Below are 17,811 nucleotides of genomic sequence, written 5' to 3'. Positions count from 1 at the left end.
ATGAGTGGCTGATACACTGCAGTCTGCCGTGGGAAGCGGGGCTAAGCGATGACTGGCAGTAGCCAAGACTGAGGCGAGGTGGAGGTAGTGGGTGGGGGTTCCCCGGGGAGGGGAGACCCTCAGGATTGTTGGGGTTTACTGCCAGTGGCAGTACCCCAGTGGGAAGAGGCACCGGGTCCTGGGAGGGACTGGGACTGGCAGTAAGGCGGATCACCAGACGGCAGAGGGCGCTCCAGAGGCTGACAAGCTAATTCCCAAGGACAACCTAGCTCTATTACAGTGGGGTATTACAGGGCTTGTGGGGTATTGCAGGGTCCTCGTTCCCTGTTAAATGTGTACGTATGAGACCTAGCTTGTTAAAGCTCAGTCACAGGAAGATACTGGTAAGGCTGATAGATTGAGGGAAGCAATCAAAGAATGGGTGAAGAATGACCCCCTTGGTTGAAGGAGCGAAGCTGCCATTTGTGATACAGTTCCCAATCTAGGCCTCTTGTTAGACTCTAAGCTGTTCTGGATGCCCAAATAAGAGATGTGGCCAATACCCCTTTAGAAATACTCATAAAAACAGCCAAGACATGAGCATTTTAATATACATCAAAATGCACAAGTACTACACAGGCAGATTAATCTTCACTTGCATTATTACATTTCAATACATTATTTGATACAACATGGAAAAGGAATGCATTACTTCATGACTGTTTTAGAAATGGACGTGTAAAGCACCCAGTTATTGCTTCTCTGTTCTTTAACAGAGCTGTATCATCACCATAACCACAAGAGAGACAAACTGCTTGTAGCAATTTAGGATGTTCTGACATTACCATTGGCTATCGGGAGAGCAGACTCTGTACATTAATAACATCTAGAAAGGGTCCCCTAACTGTGGAAAAGTGTGTCCTTTAGCATGTGACTGCTGTCATGCTCAGACTCTAATTAAACTTAAATTTACTGGTTTAATTTCCATTGTGTACATCAGATCAGATTCCAAAAATGTGATTGTATAGTTTTATGCAGGATGTGGTTACACTTGTAGTAATGTATTATTCATTTGTTCTTGGCAAAGTTTGAGAAGAATCTTTGACCAAATGTTATAAAAGAAAAAAAACTCTGAAGTTTTGGACCAAGATTTCCATTTCCACTATGAACCAGATCGGATTTTGCCATTTCTCTTCCATGAAGGGCTATGTTCCCATCTTCTGTAAAGGTCAATGCCTTCAAGAATTTTTTTTTTTATATTTTAGAATCATGCTGTCCATGCACAGGAAATAACCCTAATGCAGACATAATGTTGTCTAATGCAGCTGTTTCCCCATCATGTCAATATTCTGTTTTCTCCTGGTTGTTTAAAATATAGCCCCAGGCCCACTTCCACCCCCCTTACTGTAATCCCAGGTCTGATTGTGTCTTACAGTGTGACTCTCTGTTGAACAAAAGGAAAAGAGACGAGACAGACAAAGCGAAACAACAGCTACAAGCCAACATCATGGTGGCAGAGCAGAGAGCTCACAAAACAATGTCTTTATTTTCCCAAGGAGTTAGGTCCTGGAGCAGAGGGACCATTACATGTAAGTACTTGCGGCTACTGCCCCCCTACTGGACTCACAGGGACAATGCTATGGGGCTGGCTGTTAGGTTAGCTATTGCAGGTTGCAGTCTCCAACTGTTGCAGGGATGTTTGCAAATGTCAGGGCTATAGGCAGGCTGCCAGGAACCCCCTGTGTGTTTTACGGAGAGAGTCTTCATGTTGTCAGTGCCAAATTTAACATGCCTTCAGATCACATGGTGCCTATTTATAGACCACACAAATGTACTTGTGCCCACAGCCAGTGAGCTGCTGGCGTGAAGGTCGCTGACTGTTAACTTCCCTTCTGGCCTGTCCTTTGTATCTCATGGGGGGCAGAGCTCACTCCTAAGGACACCAATCTCAGGTTAGTCTTACCTTAGTCTTCCTCTTCTTTCTTCAACATGCCCCACTTGCCTTTCCAGGCTCGGTTATTATCCCTGTCAGTGTTAACACTGTCAACTTTTTTTCATGGTCGCGGGGGGAAGGTCTCACTCCTGCTGCTGCCCTTCTTCAAAGGCCAGGACTGCTGTGTCAGTGCGAATGAGATTTTAAATGTCTCCTTCAAACACACAGCAAAATCCTTCAGCCCAAGAGCAGGGTGTGTCTGTCTGTCTTTAAAACTTCTCCCTAAATGAAGGAATGTCCTTCCCAGTGAGTGAGATGTGGCAAGTCTGCCCTACCTCTCAAAATCAGGGGTCACAGTACAATCTACTAGGGCATGAATATAAGGTTTCTACACACCGGGCCTGTGTCTGATCCAAGTTATGCTGATGCAAATCAGCAGAACCATCACTGAAATGAGTGGTGCAAACCTGGAGTAAAGGAAATCACAATCAGGCCTTGTAAACTAATCCGAGATAGGCTTATAAATCTCCCGCAGATATTAAGGCGGCAACAGAAGAGTTGTGGGAGACCTTTCGGGAGGTTTTCCTGTAATGTCCAGGAACTGGATGTTAATACCCAGGAACTGCAGATTTCAGCATTAGGCTGAAAAAGTAAACATAAAATAGGTAACTAACTCTGCCGCATCAAACAACTTGGTGTTAAACAGATAAAGTTTGGAAAAGCTTTGCCCAAACTTCCAGAAGAATCAGGCTGTATTTCCTTCAGCCATATGAATCAGTGTTGTCTGGTTATCATGCTACTGTAGGGGAGGGTAAATTCCAAATCTATAGTTGAATTTGGCTGAACATTAATATTTTTCTTTTTGTCATGTAGAGCTGCGTGTAGGTAATATGTGGGTACCAAATGTGGTGCGTGCCAAATCTGAGTTTTTTGCAGATTCTCACTAGATCAGTAGTTCCTTATCCCTACAGGAGTGAAGCATGAAGAGGCCTGTCAGTGCAGGATTTGTCCCTTAGCTATAAGTAGTTGAATTTTTTTTTGTGGTGTTGTTTGTTGTTGTTGTTATTATTATTTTATTAACAATAATTATTTGTATCTGGAAAAGGAGAAATAGGTCTTTGTTCTGATTGTCTGAGGAAGTTTATTTCCAGGATAAATAAGTAGGAAATAGAAATTCTGTTAGTTTGGTAGATGGATTTAGTCAGAGATTCAACATGGGTCAAGAGGTCTGATGTAAAGGGATGGGAGCCAGGAAACCCAGTTTTCTAATCCATGCTTTAGTACTGTCTCTCTTTGTGACCTTATCCAAGTATCTGAGCATCTCTGCCTCAGTGAGCCCACATGTAAAGTGGACATAATGCTTACTGCAGGAATGTTGTGAGAACTAACCAGTTAATGTTTTTCTTTATAGTGATTTGAAAATGTAGAGCTCTGTATAAGCCCTAAGCAGAAATGGGCCCAAGATATAAGATTGAGATGCCAATTTATATTGCCAGTGTGTTCAGCTCCAAGATTTTGGTCTGTAAATCTTGAAATAAGTAATGTATTATGCTGGTTTATGGAATCAGTGTTATAGCTGCTAATTGTAATGTATTTTTGCTTGTTTAGTGACCTCAGAAGAAGGATATTGTGAAAAATTAAGCTTTAATACATGATTTATGTATAATTTAACAAAAACCAAATTTTGGAACCATATATTTTGATGAACTAAATTTAGTCTATGACATGTATAGTCTATGGCTCTCCACACAGTTAAGCAACCTTGGCAAAATCCATTTGCCTAATGATATTTCACATTGCCTGGTGTGTGTGTATGAACAAATGGTTCATCATAATGCAATTATCATTTAAGGAGTTGCTAAGTTTTTAACTCTGAATTTTCAGGGTGGTGGGTGTGGGTTATGTGGTTAATTAATCTTAACAATTTAAATAATTTTTCATGTAACTGCATACAGAATGTGTTAGTGGTATGAGAACTAGTAATTACTGTACAGTAATCACTTATTTCAGTATTTTTTTCATTACTGAAAGCTGCTGGCCTGCATTATGGACTAATGTCCTGTACAATTTAATTTAATTTAATTTCAGCCTGACTGAACTCTGTAAACCACTGGAGAAATAGAAGTGTATAATGGAAACACATCCATATCCCAATCTTAGCAGCATTAAAGATCAGTGCTGAAAGACACAGGGCCCTTCACTTCCTGCACCCGGTTGAAGTGGAATGAAAAAGGGCCTGAGGGGGAATGTTTCCCTAAAGCTATTGTCCAATAAGAAGAAAAGGGACTGAAATTCTTTAGAACCTAGCTCTGTGCACTGGGATGCATTAACTAGATTGCTTGCTGGTTGAGAATGAATGATTACTCTGGAGCTGGAGTGAGGAAGGTAAAGCTTGGTGCATTTACTCACATGTCAATCTAGTGTAGATGTCTAAAGTAAAGCCACGATTCAGATAGGGGAGCTGTGATGGAATGGTGTTCTTCCCTTTTTTTCCCCCATCCCCAGAGAATTCAGTGTTGCAATTTTATCATAAGTTGCACAATATTTGTTCTTTTCCTTAAAGCCTCATTTCCAGGAGTCATGTAAATACATGAGTCTCCGCTTTTATTTAAAAAGAGGTTCTAACCCTCATAGCTGCAGAGAAAAACTTTAAAATGTGACATGCATTGACCCCCAAACCAGCAGGCAAATAAAAAGAACCCAAAATGTATTATTGTGGCAGGGGGAAATCTTGTGTGTGCGTGTTTTGTTTGTGGTTGGTTTTTTTTTTTAGGTAAATCTCATGATTTTTGGGGCTGACTCATGATTTTTGATTGCTTAGGGTTGGCCAGCAATGCTCTCTCATACCATCAATGAAGGAAAGCATCCTCCCCCTAATCTCTCATCCAGAGACCTGGGGTCAGGTTCAAGGGTGAGACTAGGATGTAGCATTTGGGACAGAGAATATTGAATGTTACGTTGTGGTGATTAGGAAATCTGGAATTGCAGGTATGTGCTTTGAGTTTCTAGCAGCGTACCACCAACTGCACTTCCCATTTTGAACCTGACTCACTCTCCCTCCCTAAGTCTGCCCAGCACTGAATTCTAATGACTCCTACAAATCTTACTATTTGCAATAACTGTGTACCTGGGGTTTGTTTTCCTGTCTGACAGCTACCAAATGAAGTAAAACAAAGCCAAGATATTTGCTTTTAAACTGATTAAAACGGCCAAGATAAAAATGTCAGTGTAAGGCTGATGAACCTGTGTGAGTGTAATATATGACGTGTACCATTTGCAGCCATGATGTCAGTAGACTGGTGTTTGGGGGTGGGGGAATGAGTTTAAAGGGACAGCAGTGATCTATGGACTGTGCAGAAAGGACCCTTTGCCAGTTATGTTCTAACTTCTATTATTGAGACTTTATGTCCATGTAGTGCTATGTGGTGTGAGTATGGAACTCCATTGTTTCACTTCACTATTATATCTCTCAGAAATTCAATCAGTAATCAGTCCTTCATGAAAAGCAGAAACTTCTTCATTATGAACAGGTTGTTCCTTTGCACATACCAGTCTGGTGGTGTAAGATTTTTTTGAGTAGTCTGAGTAAACTCTGGCTGGAAATAAAGTAATTATGCTGGTCTGCGGAATTAAAAGTCAGGACAATCTAGTGCAAGCTTTTGCCCAATTTGTTTGTAATTTTGAATTTAGCTCAAGTCTGGCTGGTTCAGTGACCTGGCAGAATGCCTAGGCAAGTCATCAGCTTTCAATTCCACAGGCATCACCTGATGTAAAGACCTTTGGCTCAGTCATTCTACAGTAATATTAAAGGAATATTGCTGAGTTTTTTTTTCTTCTTGCCCCTAACATAGAGTGACCTTTTAGACATAAAATTATACAGATTTGAGGCGGGTTAATCAAGCAACTTGGTTTCAATAAGGCTTTTATATCTACAGGGCAACTGGACCAACATCAAGGGCACAGAGGAGTGTTCTGTCCCCTGGATTTGCTGGGATGGCTGGTCTAGTGCGATGCATCACCAGTTGCTCGGTGCCCTGGCTTCACAGTATAAATTCTAGAACACTGCAGCCAGCAACCGGACAACGTTCTCTTAGAACTTTCCAAATCTTATGGAATCAACAGGCAGCAAAAGGTACAATATGTATTTGATTTGACTGTTTGTAGATGCTGTTGTCATAATGCTGTAGTTTTATTTTCAAATGGATCATATGTTGTGGAGGCTTATTTTCTGTTAGAGGTCATCTGGAGGTCAGTGTCAGGTATAACAAAAATCTCTACTCGCATTAAACTTTCAGAGTCAATGTCCACATACTCCACATGGTTAATTAGATAATTTAATTTCTTTGCCGTTTTTGTAAAAGCAATGATTTGCATTTGTAAAAATACACTATGTTTCATTCACTCAGATGTTCAACTGGCCCTTAATTTGAAAAGCGGTTGTTCTATTTATTTTTTTATTAATAGAAATATACAGGGTCAATCTCTGAACTCAACTACATTGACATACACCAGAACGAAAGGGAGAAGAATATGATCTATTATGAGGCAGAAGTTAAGTTTAGGCACAAGAGCTCACTGAGCTTTAGAACGTTTTAAAAAATTGTGGAAATTCATCCATCTACTGCCAATAGTTAAGGGCTGGAGAAGGAGCTATGTTTGAAGTGTCCCTCCCTATGCCTGTCTGATGCTTTAGGGTAGCTGCTATCTGGTGCAAGTTAGAGCAGCCTTCTAGTTATGTCTTGGAACCAGCCTAATGCATAGTCAGCCCAGGATTGGGAGTCCACACAGGTGCACAAAGCAATCTTTATGCCTCTCTCTCATGCATTGCACTTTATGCTCTTTGGTTGTAGCTAAGAACCTCGGCCAAAATTGTCTAAATCTCCCAATATGTTTTCTTTGTGAATCATTTGGATGGTACTGTGATATTCCAGTTATCTTTTCTTCGAGTACAACAGATAGTTGGGTTATACACTGAATTGTCAAGTATTTCTCAACTGCCAATCCACCGGTATGTATTTCCAAACAATGCTTTTTGTAATTAAGCTCTTCTTCAAGTTTACTTTACTTTGCTTATATTATCTTGTTAGGCAATTATTCTTTGGAACATCATAAAATAAATCTAAACTACTGTTCTTGTAAGGGAAAACTAAACAATATTTAATATGCTATTGTTGTCTTATGGTCATACTTACATAATTTCAATAAGTAAACTGAGAAAACACGAATGTATCCAGATCAAAAGAAACACGGAAAGCATGTAGTCCTGAGTGAGTGTTGCGACAGTATCTTGTATTCGGAATGCTCTGAGTATGCAGAAAACTAAATAAACCATAAATACTGAAAGACCTCATACTGAAGGAAGCATCTTAGCCCATTCATATGAAGAGTCCCACACAGGTCAACAGGACTATTCATATTCATAAAGATAAGCATATCTGTAGGTATTAGCAGGAACTTGGCTTCAGTTTGTGCAATGCTCAGGACATTGGGGTCCTGATCGGGACCTCCCAGGAGCTACTGTAATAAAACTACGAATAAGAGTGACAGATGAAAGCTTTCTAAAGTAGGTGAAATGTGCTGCCGATTATATTTACCGTGATACTTCTGTGTCCAGCCACCTAAGAGGTTAGATCTGAGTTGGAGAGACAGAGCTTTCCCTTGCTTACTCTGCGTGTATAGGAATGAGTAATATATATAAACTACTGTAGACTTTGTTTAATTTTTCCCCTTGAACATATACATCTCAAGTCTGCTCCTGCTCCCACTGAAGGCAGTGGCAAAACTCCCAAAGGATTTCAGTAGACATTCTGGTATTTAACTTGGTGGATGGTTGGATATCCAGGTTCAGCTAGAATGAAGCGATGCATAAACCAGCCCTGCATTTGTTGTTGCCCTTCCCCAACCTCTGTTTGTCTTTCTGTCCTCTTGACACTGAACTTCTCAGGGCAGGGATTATCCTTTCTTGGATGTCTGAAAAGCAGGTAGCACAGTGAAGGTGCTGCCACGAACAACTAGCAAAGAATAAATACTAATGGAGCTAAGCGAAAAATTGCACTTCAGCATTTTACACATGAGAAAAACTGACAGAGTCCCTATATTTACCTCTTTCGCTACTCGTGTGATTCTTGACAACTCTTTCCAGGGCACAAGAAGCTATGGCAACAATTTCTTTCCAAGAAAAGTAATAAATAACATGCCAATCCATTGACTGCAATAGGGCTAGGATTTTACCCAATGTTTTTAAACATCCACCTGTCTATTACTACTACATCTTTATTGCAGCTGAAAGAATGTGAACAACCTTCCCCCCATGTATGCTATTTGATTGCTTTTTGCAGTTCAGCCTAGGTAACAAAATTGCTCTGGGTACTTTTAAGTCATTTTCACTTACTTGATTGCATGCACTAGCTTGAGGATCTTGAGTTTGGGTTCACAAACCCTAGAAAAGAATCTTTAAATAACCAGTCTGTTTTTCTAAATGGATTTTAAAGGAAATTATGAAAAATACTCCTTATTTCCAGTCAGCTTTGGGGAAAAAAAATGCGTGTATGTGCTTTTACAAAACCCAAATGTTGGTCCTAAACTAAGTTGACAGGGTCACTTTAAAATATGTGACATAAGGATATGGTTTAAAATGTTGTTAATTACATCCAGACTGAGTGGGGCTGTGGAAAATTTAAATTTTCTGGAGAAGGGTTTGATTTGGATGGCCCAAATGCTAGTTGCAAAGAACTGTAACCCTGTTAAGCAGCTGAGAGAAGAATTTATATCGGAAAGAAAAGACTTTTTTATATGTGTTTAGAATGAAGCCATGATCTAAATAACAAGTTCTGTAGGGAATAAAATAATAAAGCCTGTGTGACGTCATTAGCAGAGAATGAATGGAAGTATGGAAGAAAATATCTACTAAAAAACAAATGTCCAAGCTTAACAGTGTGCATAGCAGATCAAATACAGATGGGGGAGAGAGCTTAGAGGAGGTTTTAACGATGAAGGATTGGCAAGGGTGATATTTCAGTGATTTACAGTTATCTGTCCTCTCCATCCTGAGGGAAGAATTTTCTGTACACCAAATACATCATAATAATAAGCTAAATACTCCCGTCACCCATATCCCTACCCTGCAGAAGGGAATGTAGTCTGATAGCTAATCACACACAGATATTCTCATCCATGGTCTTATGAGATTGTAAACATGCTTTGGACCAAGATGTATACAAAGATATTTCTAGCGTGAAGACCTATTCTACTCCTCATCCCCATGGAACTGAAAGAAAAGATTACAACTTTCTTAATAGCCCCTAAGAAATATGTAACTATTAAGTGTGTAACTAATGCCCACAGTGTGCATCCTGGTTAATTACTGTAAAGGAGATTCTTAGCCAGGTGATTTTCTGCATACAAGTGGAGCTGTACTGAGAAAGTTAGGTTCCTGTAGAGAACCTTTATGCAGGACAAGTAGCAAGTGAAAAATGAACCTGGTTACCCCGTCAGTCCTAATGGAATACTGTGTGTATTTTATGAAACTACTGGGGAAGATTATGTAGCAGCCACAGTATGTGCTGTATCTGAGCAAGGGCTGTACAGTGTACTGTGAACAAATTCTCTTCTTTTGCCCCATTCTCAGTACTGGATATATTTTAACAATTCAAAAAAGTTAAAACTAATGAAGGATTTCAAGGATACTATTAAATAGCTACATGAGCTGGGTATGTCTGTAGTTCTGCAGAGCAGATTAGATTGTGGCAGTTGCTTTTGCATTCATAAATCTCCAAAAGAAACTACCACTTCCAGGAAGACTTGGCGGATGTCTGATACAGGCTGTCTTCTTCTAATGCAGTGAAAGATGGCTGATTTACTGAACCAAACGCACTCCTTATAGGATTTCTGTTTTTATCTCCCCAAAATTATCTTGTCATCTGTTATAATCAGTGCACTATGTATGTTGCTGCTCTGATCTGAGTTTCCATATATGACGATATATGCAGCACAGCATAACATGTTAATGAAAAAGCATGCATGATGTGGCATAACACATTAGAATATACATTTTATCATAAAATAGCCATTTTAGCTTACTGTATTTCATATTACAGTTGGATACATTGGTGTATATTATATTACCTAGAGGCTTTAGGGCCTTGGTATGGGCTATTAGTTGTAGGTTTTTGACCAGAATGCCCGGTCGAAAAGAGACCCTGGCAGCTCTGGTCAGCACGACTGACCGGGCCATTAAAAGTCCAGTTGCAATGCAGGCATGTCACTGCTTCCGGGAACTGCCTGAGGTGAGCACCGCCCGGACCCCACATCCCAACACCCTGCCCCAGCCCAGAGCTCCCTCCTACACCCCAACCTCCTACCTCACCCCCTGCTCACATCCCACATCCCAACACCCTGCCCCAGCCCAGAGCTCCTTCTGTGCCCCAAACCCTTCATCCCTGGCCCCCCCAGAGCCCTCACCCTCCGGCACCCTTGCCCTAGACCAGTGAAAATGAGCAAGTGGGGGAAAGCAAGTGATGGAGGGGGGTGGAGTGGGCCTCAGAAGAGGCAGGGCAGGGGCGTGGTCTCATGGAAGGAGCAGGGCAGGGCAAGAGTGTTCGGTTTTCTGCAAATAGGAAGTTAGCAAATAGTTTTCTGCAAATAGGAAGTTCCTATATCCATGAGCAAGTCCTTTGAGTGGCTGCTGGGCTTAAGAACCAGTTTGCTGACTCTTTCAGTCAATCAGGCAGCGTAGCCAATCAGGTAGCCTACTACAAATCAGCTATGCTCATTAGGCTTTGCTGCAGGCCCTGATTCCTGACGCATTCAATCTTTCCTCCCTAAAGCCTGGGATGTCTGCATAAATTCTTCCAATTTCTGCCTACACACTTTTCCAGTACTAAGAGCTGCACATGCATGCAATGAAATTTCCATATACCAAGAATCTTTGTTCAAATGTATTTCATGTATAAATATTCTTTCACAGTAGTGGACTCCACCACCTATGTGTGGCAGGGGGAGTGCTGGAAAAGTATTCTTGCAAATGAATGCGAGCCACTTTGGGGATGTACTAGTGAACTTGAGATGAAACTGAAAAATAACCCCAAAATCTAAAATCAAGTAATCTGAGTTTGACAGAAAGCACTTTATTCTAATGCTAAATGATTGTTCCTTTTAGAAATATAGTATGCCACTATTTTAGTATAATACCACATTTCTGTAAGCTCATTCTCTGACCCACAGTCTCTACATATATGTCCTCTTTCATGGAGGGCTCTCTGAGGCACAGTGCCTCCTGCAGTGGGGCAATTTACACACCACCCCAGCTCAAATTTGTGCCTCAGGGCACCATCTAACCTCATTGGGCGTACTCACTTGAGTCAGGTGAGCAGGATGGAGTCCTTAGATGATTATCTTCTGTGCCATATTGGTTTCCTATGTCATGCTAATTTAAACCATGCCTGTGTTGGATTTTTGGTTTAGCTGTAATGATTCTCTCCTCTTCGTACACTTACAAACACTTTCATTGTGTTCGTTATTTATATCGTCCCGTAATGATTTTTTTTGTGTGACTCAAATATAAAAGCTTTTTTTTTTTTTAATTAAAAAGTAAAAGGGTATTTTCTGTTGCAGTTTCAGGGCCTGGTCCTGCACATGTGCCACTGAGCAGAGCTACTCACTGCTGTTTTCTTTTGTTTGGGGTTTTTTATAGTCATTCCCTGCTTGTGTACAGCTTTGCATTAATATCACACCTTTTAAGCAAAATATCATCTCAGCACTGAAGAGATTTGTTTAGAATGTTCTTACAAGAAATATCCTAGCCGCATGTGTCAGCTCTGTCTGGGTAACCTCACAGAGTGCTGTCTGCCACTGAACTGTCAGTGTACATTTAGGCAAACACATGTTTAAGTTTGTGCATCTACATTAGTTATCAATGTACAGCTTGTATATTGCCAGTTAAATTGTGGGGTCACAAAGTTTCAGTGACTTGCACCATATTAACCCCATGTGAACCAACAGGCGTGTATGATCTGCTTTGAGGAGTAAGGAAGAGTTCTAGGCTACAGAAACACAACTCATGTAAGATGGTGGAGGAATGGGGAAAGGATTTTACTCTAGTCTACAAGCTTAGGGCCAGAGCGTGGTCCCACTGATGTCATTGGGAATTTTGTCATTGTCTTCAGTGGGATCAAGGTTTGCAAGGTGCTGGGCTTCCTGTGAAGTGATCAGTGCACTCAACTCCCAGTGGGACTTGGTGTTCAGGACTTTACAGGATTGAGCCATCAAGAATTAAATTCACCCCTGTGCATAGGACCAGCACCAGGTCCATGCACCACTGAAATCCTGTCTTGAGGCTTTAAGTGGGACTTAAGTGATACATATTCCTTGTGTTGCTCCCCCACCCGTCTGCCACACGGAGTGAATCTGAGCCTTAAAAGGTCCAGTCTAGCTCCATTGAAGTCAATGGAAAAACTCCCATTGACTTAGTGGCAATAGGATTGGGCACTATATAGATGATAGTTTAGGGCCTGATCCTGAAAACATTTATTTATTGAGCACTGTAACTACAACTGTGAATGCTGGCTGGATCAGACCCTTAAAAATCTACAGTGATAGCCCTTAGACTGTTTCACAATATGTCCTTGCCTCTTTGTCAACAAGCACAGTTCTCTCACATATGAAGCCAGGAAAAACAAAACTTCCTCTCCTCATGCTGCTGTCTTATTTTTGGTTTTTCCACCTCATGTGTGAGTGGAGTTGAGGTTGTCACTTCATTTGTTGTGGTCAAGTCCACACCTTTTTCAGGGTAAACAGCATGAAAACTTGTGTAAGCAGTATCCCAGCCAAGGGTTTTATAAACCAAACTTTAATTTGTTATCCTTTTAGCATCCGTGAATGTGTTTGTGGAAAAATGCACTATAAAAAAGTTAACAGCAGAATGTTTCATCTGGTAGCATTCTGTGTCAGTTACAAAAAACACAAACCCAGTCCTGTCACCCTTCCTCACGCAGCTACTCCTACTGAGTACTACTTGTGGGAGTAAAGGTGTATGGCATTGGGTCCTTCGGCTGGGATTTCTAATGTGCCTAATGGAGTTGGGCACGCCAGTTCTATTGAGTTCCATTGGGAGTTGGATGCTGAAATACCCTTTGTGCTGTTGAAACTCTTCCCCCTTATGCCACAAACAACAATCCAACGAACATGAATTGGGAAAAATAACAATTTTCCTTTATTTTTACTTAGGAATTCGCTACAAGGATCTAGTTGTGGGTATCCCCAAAGAAACATGCAAAAATGAGAAGCGAGTGGCACTCTCTCCTGCCGGTGTCCAGGCCTTAGTTCAACAAGGCTTTAATGTGCAAGTGGAACATGGAGCTGGTGAAGAAGCAAAGTTTTCTGATGAGCAATACAAAGAGGCTGGAGCAGAAATCAATGACTTGAAAACTGTATTTGGCTCAGATATTGTTTTAAAGGCAAGTTTAGCATCTGACATGAATCATATATATTTATTCCAATGACAGTATGCAAAAGTCAGAAGAGACTCTTGATTTTAAGAAAATCAGAATTTCAGCATGAAATCAAATCAGTAAAACAACTTATCTATGGCATTAAATCATATGATAAACATAATCTTATATGTGTCCAGTAATATAGTTGGTACAGTATTTTGTATCAACAGCTTTTGCAGCAATAGCTGCTTCACACCTATTAGGCATGCATTGTATTTCTGTTTTTTGATGGGAGGGTTAAGTTTCCGATATTGCTCAATATATACTCCAGTTCACACCAGTTATGGTATGATTGTTGGCATTCTGTTCCATCCCAGATAATGTAAATCACTTACTTGCTCAATGGGATGAAGAGCATTTGACAGAAATGCATTTAACCCATTTTTGTCTACTACCATTGATCTAAAGCCCTGGTTCTTCATCAGGACCTGCTACCTCTAGACCAGTGTTTCTCTGCCTTTTTGATACCGGGGACTTCCTTGCTACCTTCCTAAACTGTGTCAGGGAGATCTCAGGGACTGGCACCGGTCCATGGACTGGTTGTTGAGAAACACTGCTCTAGAAAATAGGACTCCACAAGGGCACAGGGATCTGCGTTAGAGACATGGGAGCCGAAGACACAAGGTTCCATGTGTTTTATTAATACTATTAATAAATTCAGTTTCCAAAAGTTTAATTTAAATCATCAGACTGAACTTCTTTTAATTAAAAAAGTAAAATGTGTGGTATGTTTTGTGTCTAAGGTCAGAGCCCCAGGTTTTAATGAAGTGCTGGGAGTGCACGAGGCTTCTTTGCTCAAGGAGAATGCAACACTTGTCAGCTTTATCTACCCTGCTCAGAACCCAGATCTCCTAGGCAAACTTGCTCAGCGCAAAGCCACAGTTTTGGCAATGGACCAAGTTCCTCGAGTCACTATTGCTCAAGGATATGATGCTTTAAGCTCGATGGCCAACATTGCAGGGTGAGGATATGGAATATGAATTTTATTCATGAATGTTATCTTTGAATTGAAGGCATCCGGTGTAGCCTTGTGTCTGTTTGTTCCTGTGAGCACCATTCTACACATGTGATTTTACATAACCCTGCTCTCTATTGCATGCCAGGGGAGATAGAGAAGTGCTGGCTACTCCATTGTCTGCTTCTCTGCTGGGCTATAGGAGCCCCAAAAGAACAGGATAGGGGCTTGGCTAGCTCTGTCTTATGGTGTCTCTATCCTTCACAGGCACCCAGGGCAGCCCAGAAGAGGAGAAAAGGAAGAGAAGCTGGCAACCAGTTACAGTTCTCTGATTCTCTGTCCCAGACCAATCATAGATTAGAGCAGCAAACCCCCAGGCTGCTGTAACCGGTGCCAGCTGAATATGGTCCTCAAGGGATCATGCACCAGCTAGGAGGAACTGGAGCACAATGTGCTCCAGATACTCCCTTCCCATCCCTTGCATGCCCTCTTCACGAGGGACTGTAGGGAGCAAGGTGCAAAGGGTATAGAATCTGCCCCAAAGTATTGATTATGGCCCCTTTATATTCTGGCACTCAGGCCGACAAGGTTGGACACTACTGATTTAGGGCCTTGAGGACTGCAGGTTGGACACCACTGGCTTTTAGAATGGTGTGTTTCCCTTGTTATGTAAATGCCAGTGCCTTAAAACTGGTGCTGTTTTCTTTCTCAGATCGACAATACATAAATTGTCTTAGAATGATACTTATTGCAGGTGGGCAAGAAAACTTATTTCAGTCAATCCACTGTAACACATGTGGTTCTAAATACCATTGACTCTGTGATAAATGTGCTCTTACATTTGGCATAGGTTTAACATACTAGTTTTTATTATTTTTCCATGATTCTCTTTCACACAAATAAAGCTGAACCGCAAGCTCCTTTGCAAGGAAAGTGTATTGATAGGAACATGCAAACTCCACTTTCCTTCGTTTTTTATCTCCCACTTCAAATTATCTTTGAAGTTGCTGTACTAGTCTGAGGACTGACACTAGAGACTGCATGAGCTGGGCATCCCACATGAACATATCACCTTAACAAGGCTTTTAACCTCTGAGAACCTGAGTCATGAGCATCTCACTGCTGGTCTTGGACCCTTCCCTCCTACATGGCATCATGCTGTGCTACCAGCCAAGCCATCAAGACCAATTGCCATTCAGCAATAGACACATTTGGAATCAATTCAGATTTGGAACTGATTTCAAAGCCATTTAGATTCAGGTAAGGAACTCGTTAAAAAAAAAAAAGAAAAAGCACAACAAACTAGTTTAAACATTGGACCAATTATTTACATACATAAGCTACATATTGAAATGGTTTAAAATCTGAACCAATTCATCTCAAACAGAATTGGTAAAGATATCAAACAGATTTAAGTGCTTCACTGAATGAGGAATTTTCCTCACCATTAGCTGGCTTCCTCACCACTGAAATTTAATTCAGAAGATATTTGATAAAGCTTTCTCACTGCCTATTAGCCATGACATCATTGCAGTCCCCTGTAAAAGTACTGAGAGAATATAGTCTTTTCATTTTAGTGTTTTCTGCAACTTTGAGTAGGGAAATATTATGCATTTGTTCTTCTCTCTTTGTGTCTCTAGGAGCTTTGAAAATGCTCTTCTGTTGGGAGTAGAGCAAACTCTAAAGAGTCGTCATCGCTATGTCAGACATTTGGGCCCACTTAAACTCACACTTAGCTACCAATATGTCTGAATGGGTCATCCCATACCAAAAAGAGACAAAACAAAATAACTCTTTTTTTCTCTTCCCTTGGGTGAATATTCCTTCAAAACACTTCCAAGGACTCAGCTGTTCAAATACCTTGTTGATGAGTCAACAGTAAGCTAAACTTCAATGGGAAATTGTGCCAAACCTGTACCTGACCTGGGGTAGAATTTTTCTTTTTAAATCCTAAAGAATTTTAAAGAACATTTAGTGCTAATGATGTGCCAAACTGACATAATTATTCTTCTAGGGACAAGAGGAGAGTGACATCTTTGTGCCATTCCATTCCTTTCCTCTTTTCCTGTCAGTGCCACCAATGTTGTTCTCTGTGACACTTGTTTATTTGTAAATGGATGGAGATCATCATTCAGGTTCCTTCATGTAGACCACAGACTAGCAATCGGGTGCTGATAATTTTTGCTAGTCTGGGTCAGACTAAAAGCAATGATTAAAAAGAGAGAGAGCCCATTTCTCGTTACCAGCCCCCAGATCTGATTACTTTCCACCTATGACAGGTTTCAGAGTAACAGCCGTGTTAGTCTGTATTTGCAAAAAGAAAAGGAGTACTTGTGGACCTTAGCGACTAACCAATTTATTTGAGCATAAGCTTTCGTGAGCTACAGCTCACTAGTACTCCTGCCACAAGTACTCCTTTTCTTTTTCCACCTATGGTGTTGGTTACAAAAAAGGTTGGTTTACCTCCACCCCAACCCTCTGTGCCCCGGAAGTGGAATAGGAAAATATACACTCCAGAGAACTAGTTGAGGATGCCTAGCTGATGCATTTGCCAGGAACAGTGGCTTCAATGGAACATGATTTGCCAACCCCTATGTGGGGAAATGCATACTAATCCCTTTAAAATAGCATAGGAATGAGTTCCTGGCCCTCTTGAATCATCCTGCCTTGCACCAGAACTGCACCTAGAACTGATTTTATGTTTGTGAACACTGAGACAAACTGATAAAAGTATCAGTTTTTGAATGAAAACAGAACAAGCTGTCAAGTTAATCAAACACAATTCAGACCCGAGTCATGCAGCCACATGAGGTTTTTTGTCATGTCCAGCATGGTATGAGTTGGACACTTTTACTTACTCCCTGGACTTTCTGTCTTTTATTGTAACAGGAAATACTTTGTAATTATTCATTTCCAGCACTGGTTCATCCCACGTGCACTATTTTTCTCCTTATGCCGTCAGAAGGAAGTGCATTTATATGAATCACGTCTCATGTATTCAGCTCCATTGCTGCTAAGGAGAAAAAAATTACAAGCAATGATAATGTCAGCACAGTCAATATTGTTTGTCTTTGCAGAGCCATAAACAACATCATGAGGATATTTTTTAAAAGGTCTTGCTGACAGCTCCTGTAAATTTAAGCAATCAGGGTACAAAGATTAATAGTATTTTCCTGTTACACACACTCTATCTCTGTCTTTTAGCCTGTAAAACTGTTTAATTAACCTAGTGTCAAATCCTCTGATTTCCCTCCAATAGACTAACACAGGGCTCAAAACATGTCTTCATTTTTATACAGGCTGCTCTTAAAATATTTGTATTTAACATTCATCCACCCCTTTATTTACCTTAAGCCCAAAATTTATTTAGACTCACAAAAAGCACACAACCACAAAAAGGAAACAGAGAGCATTCCACACTGGAGGATCAATTTTTGCTCTAATACAGAAAGTAT

At 40.7% G+C, this 17,811-nt stretch overlaps 1 protein-coding gene across 2 annotated transcripts in view; it reads left to right on the top strand.

Moving 5' to 3' along the window:
• Positions 1-1,818: 1,818 nt before the first annotated feature.
• Positions 1,819-17,811, top strand: part of LOC125643275 (NAD(P) transhydrogenase, mitochondrial-like) — a 65,965-nt gene continuing 49,972 nt past the window's right edge. The window contains exons 1-5 of one of the 2 annotated variants that reach the window (XM_075133123.1): positions 1,819-1,931; positions 4,734-4,900; positions 5,848-6,044; positions 13,136-13,365; positions 14,145-14,362. In XM_075133123.1, coding sequence (XP_074989224.1) covers positions 5,906-6,044; positions 13,136-13,365; positions 14,145-14,362 — 587 coding nt within the window. In that variant the 5' untranslated portion in view covers positions 1,819-1,931; positions 4,734-4,900; positions 5,848-5,905. The remainder of the gene's footprint in view (positions 1,932-4,733; positions 4,901-5,847; positions 6,045-13,135; positions 13,366-14,144; positions 14,363-17,811) is intronic. The other variant, XM_048865589.2, reaches the window with a different exon arrangement.

This window comes from Caretta caretta, chromosome 10 (genome assembly GCF_965140235.1).
Source record: "Caretta caretta isolate rCarCar2 chromosome 10, rCarCar1.hap1, whole genome shotgun sequence".
Classification (NCBI taxonomy): domain Eukaryota; kingdom Metazoa; phylum Chordata; order Testudines; family Cheloniidae; genus Caretta; species Caretta caretta.
Note: the sequence above shows the minus strand (reverse complement) of the source record. Positions and strands in the feature narration are given on the sequence as shown.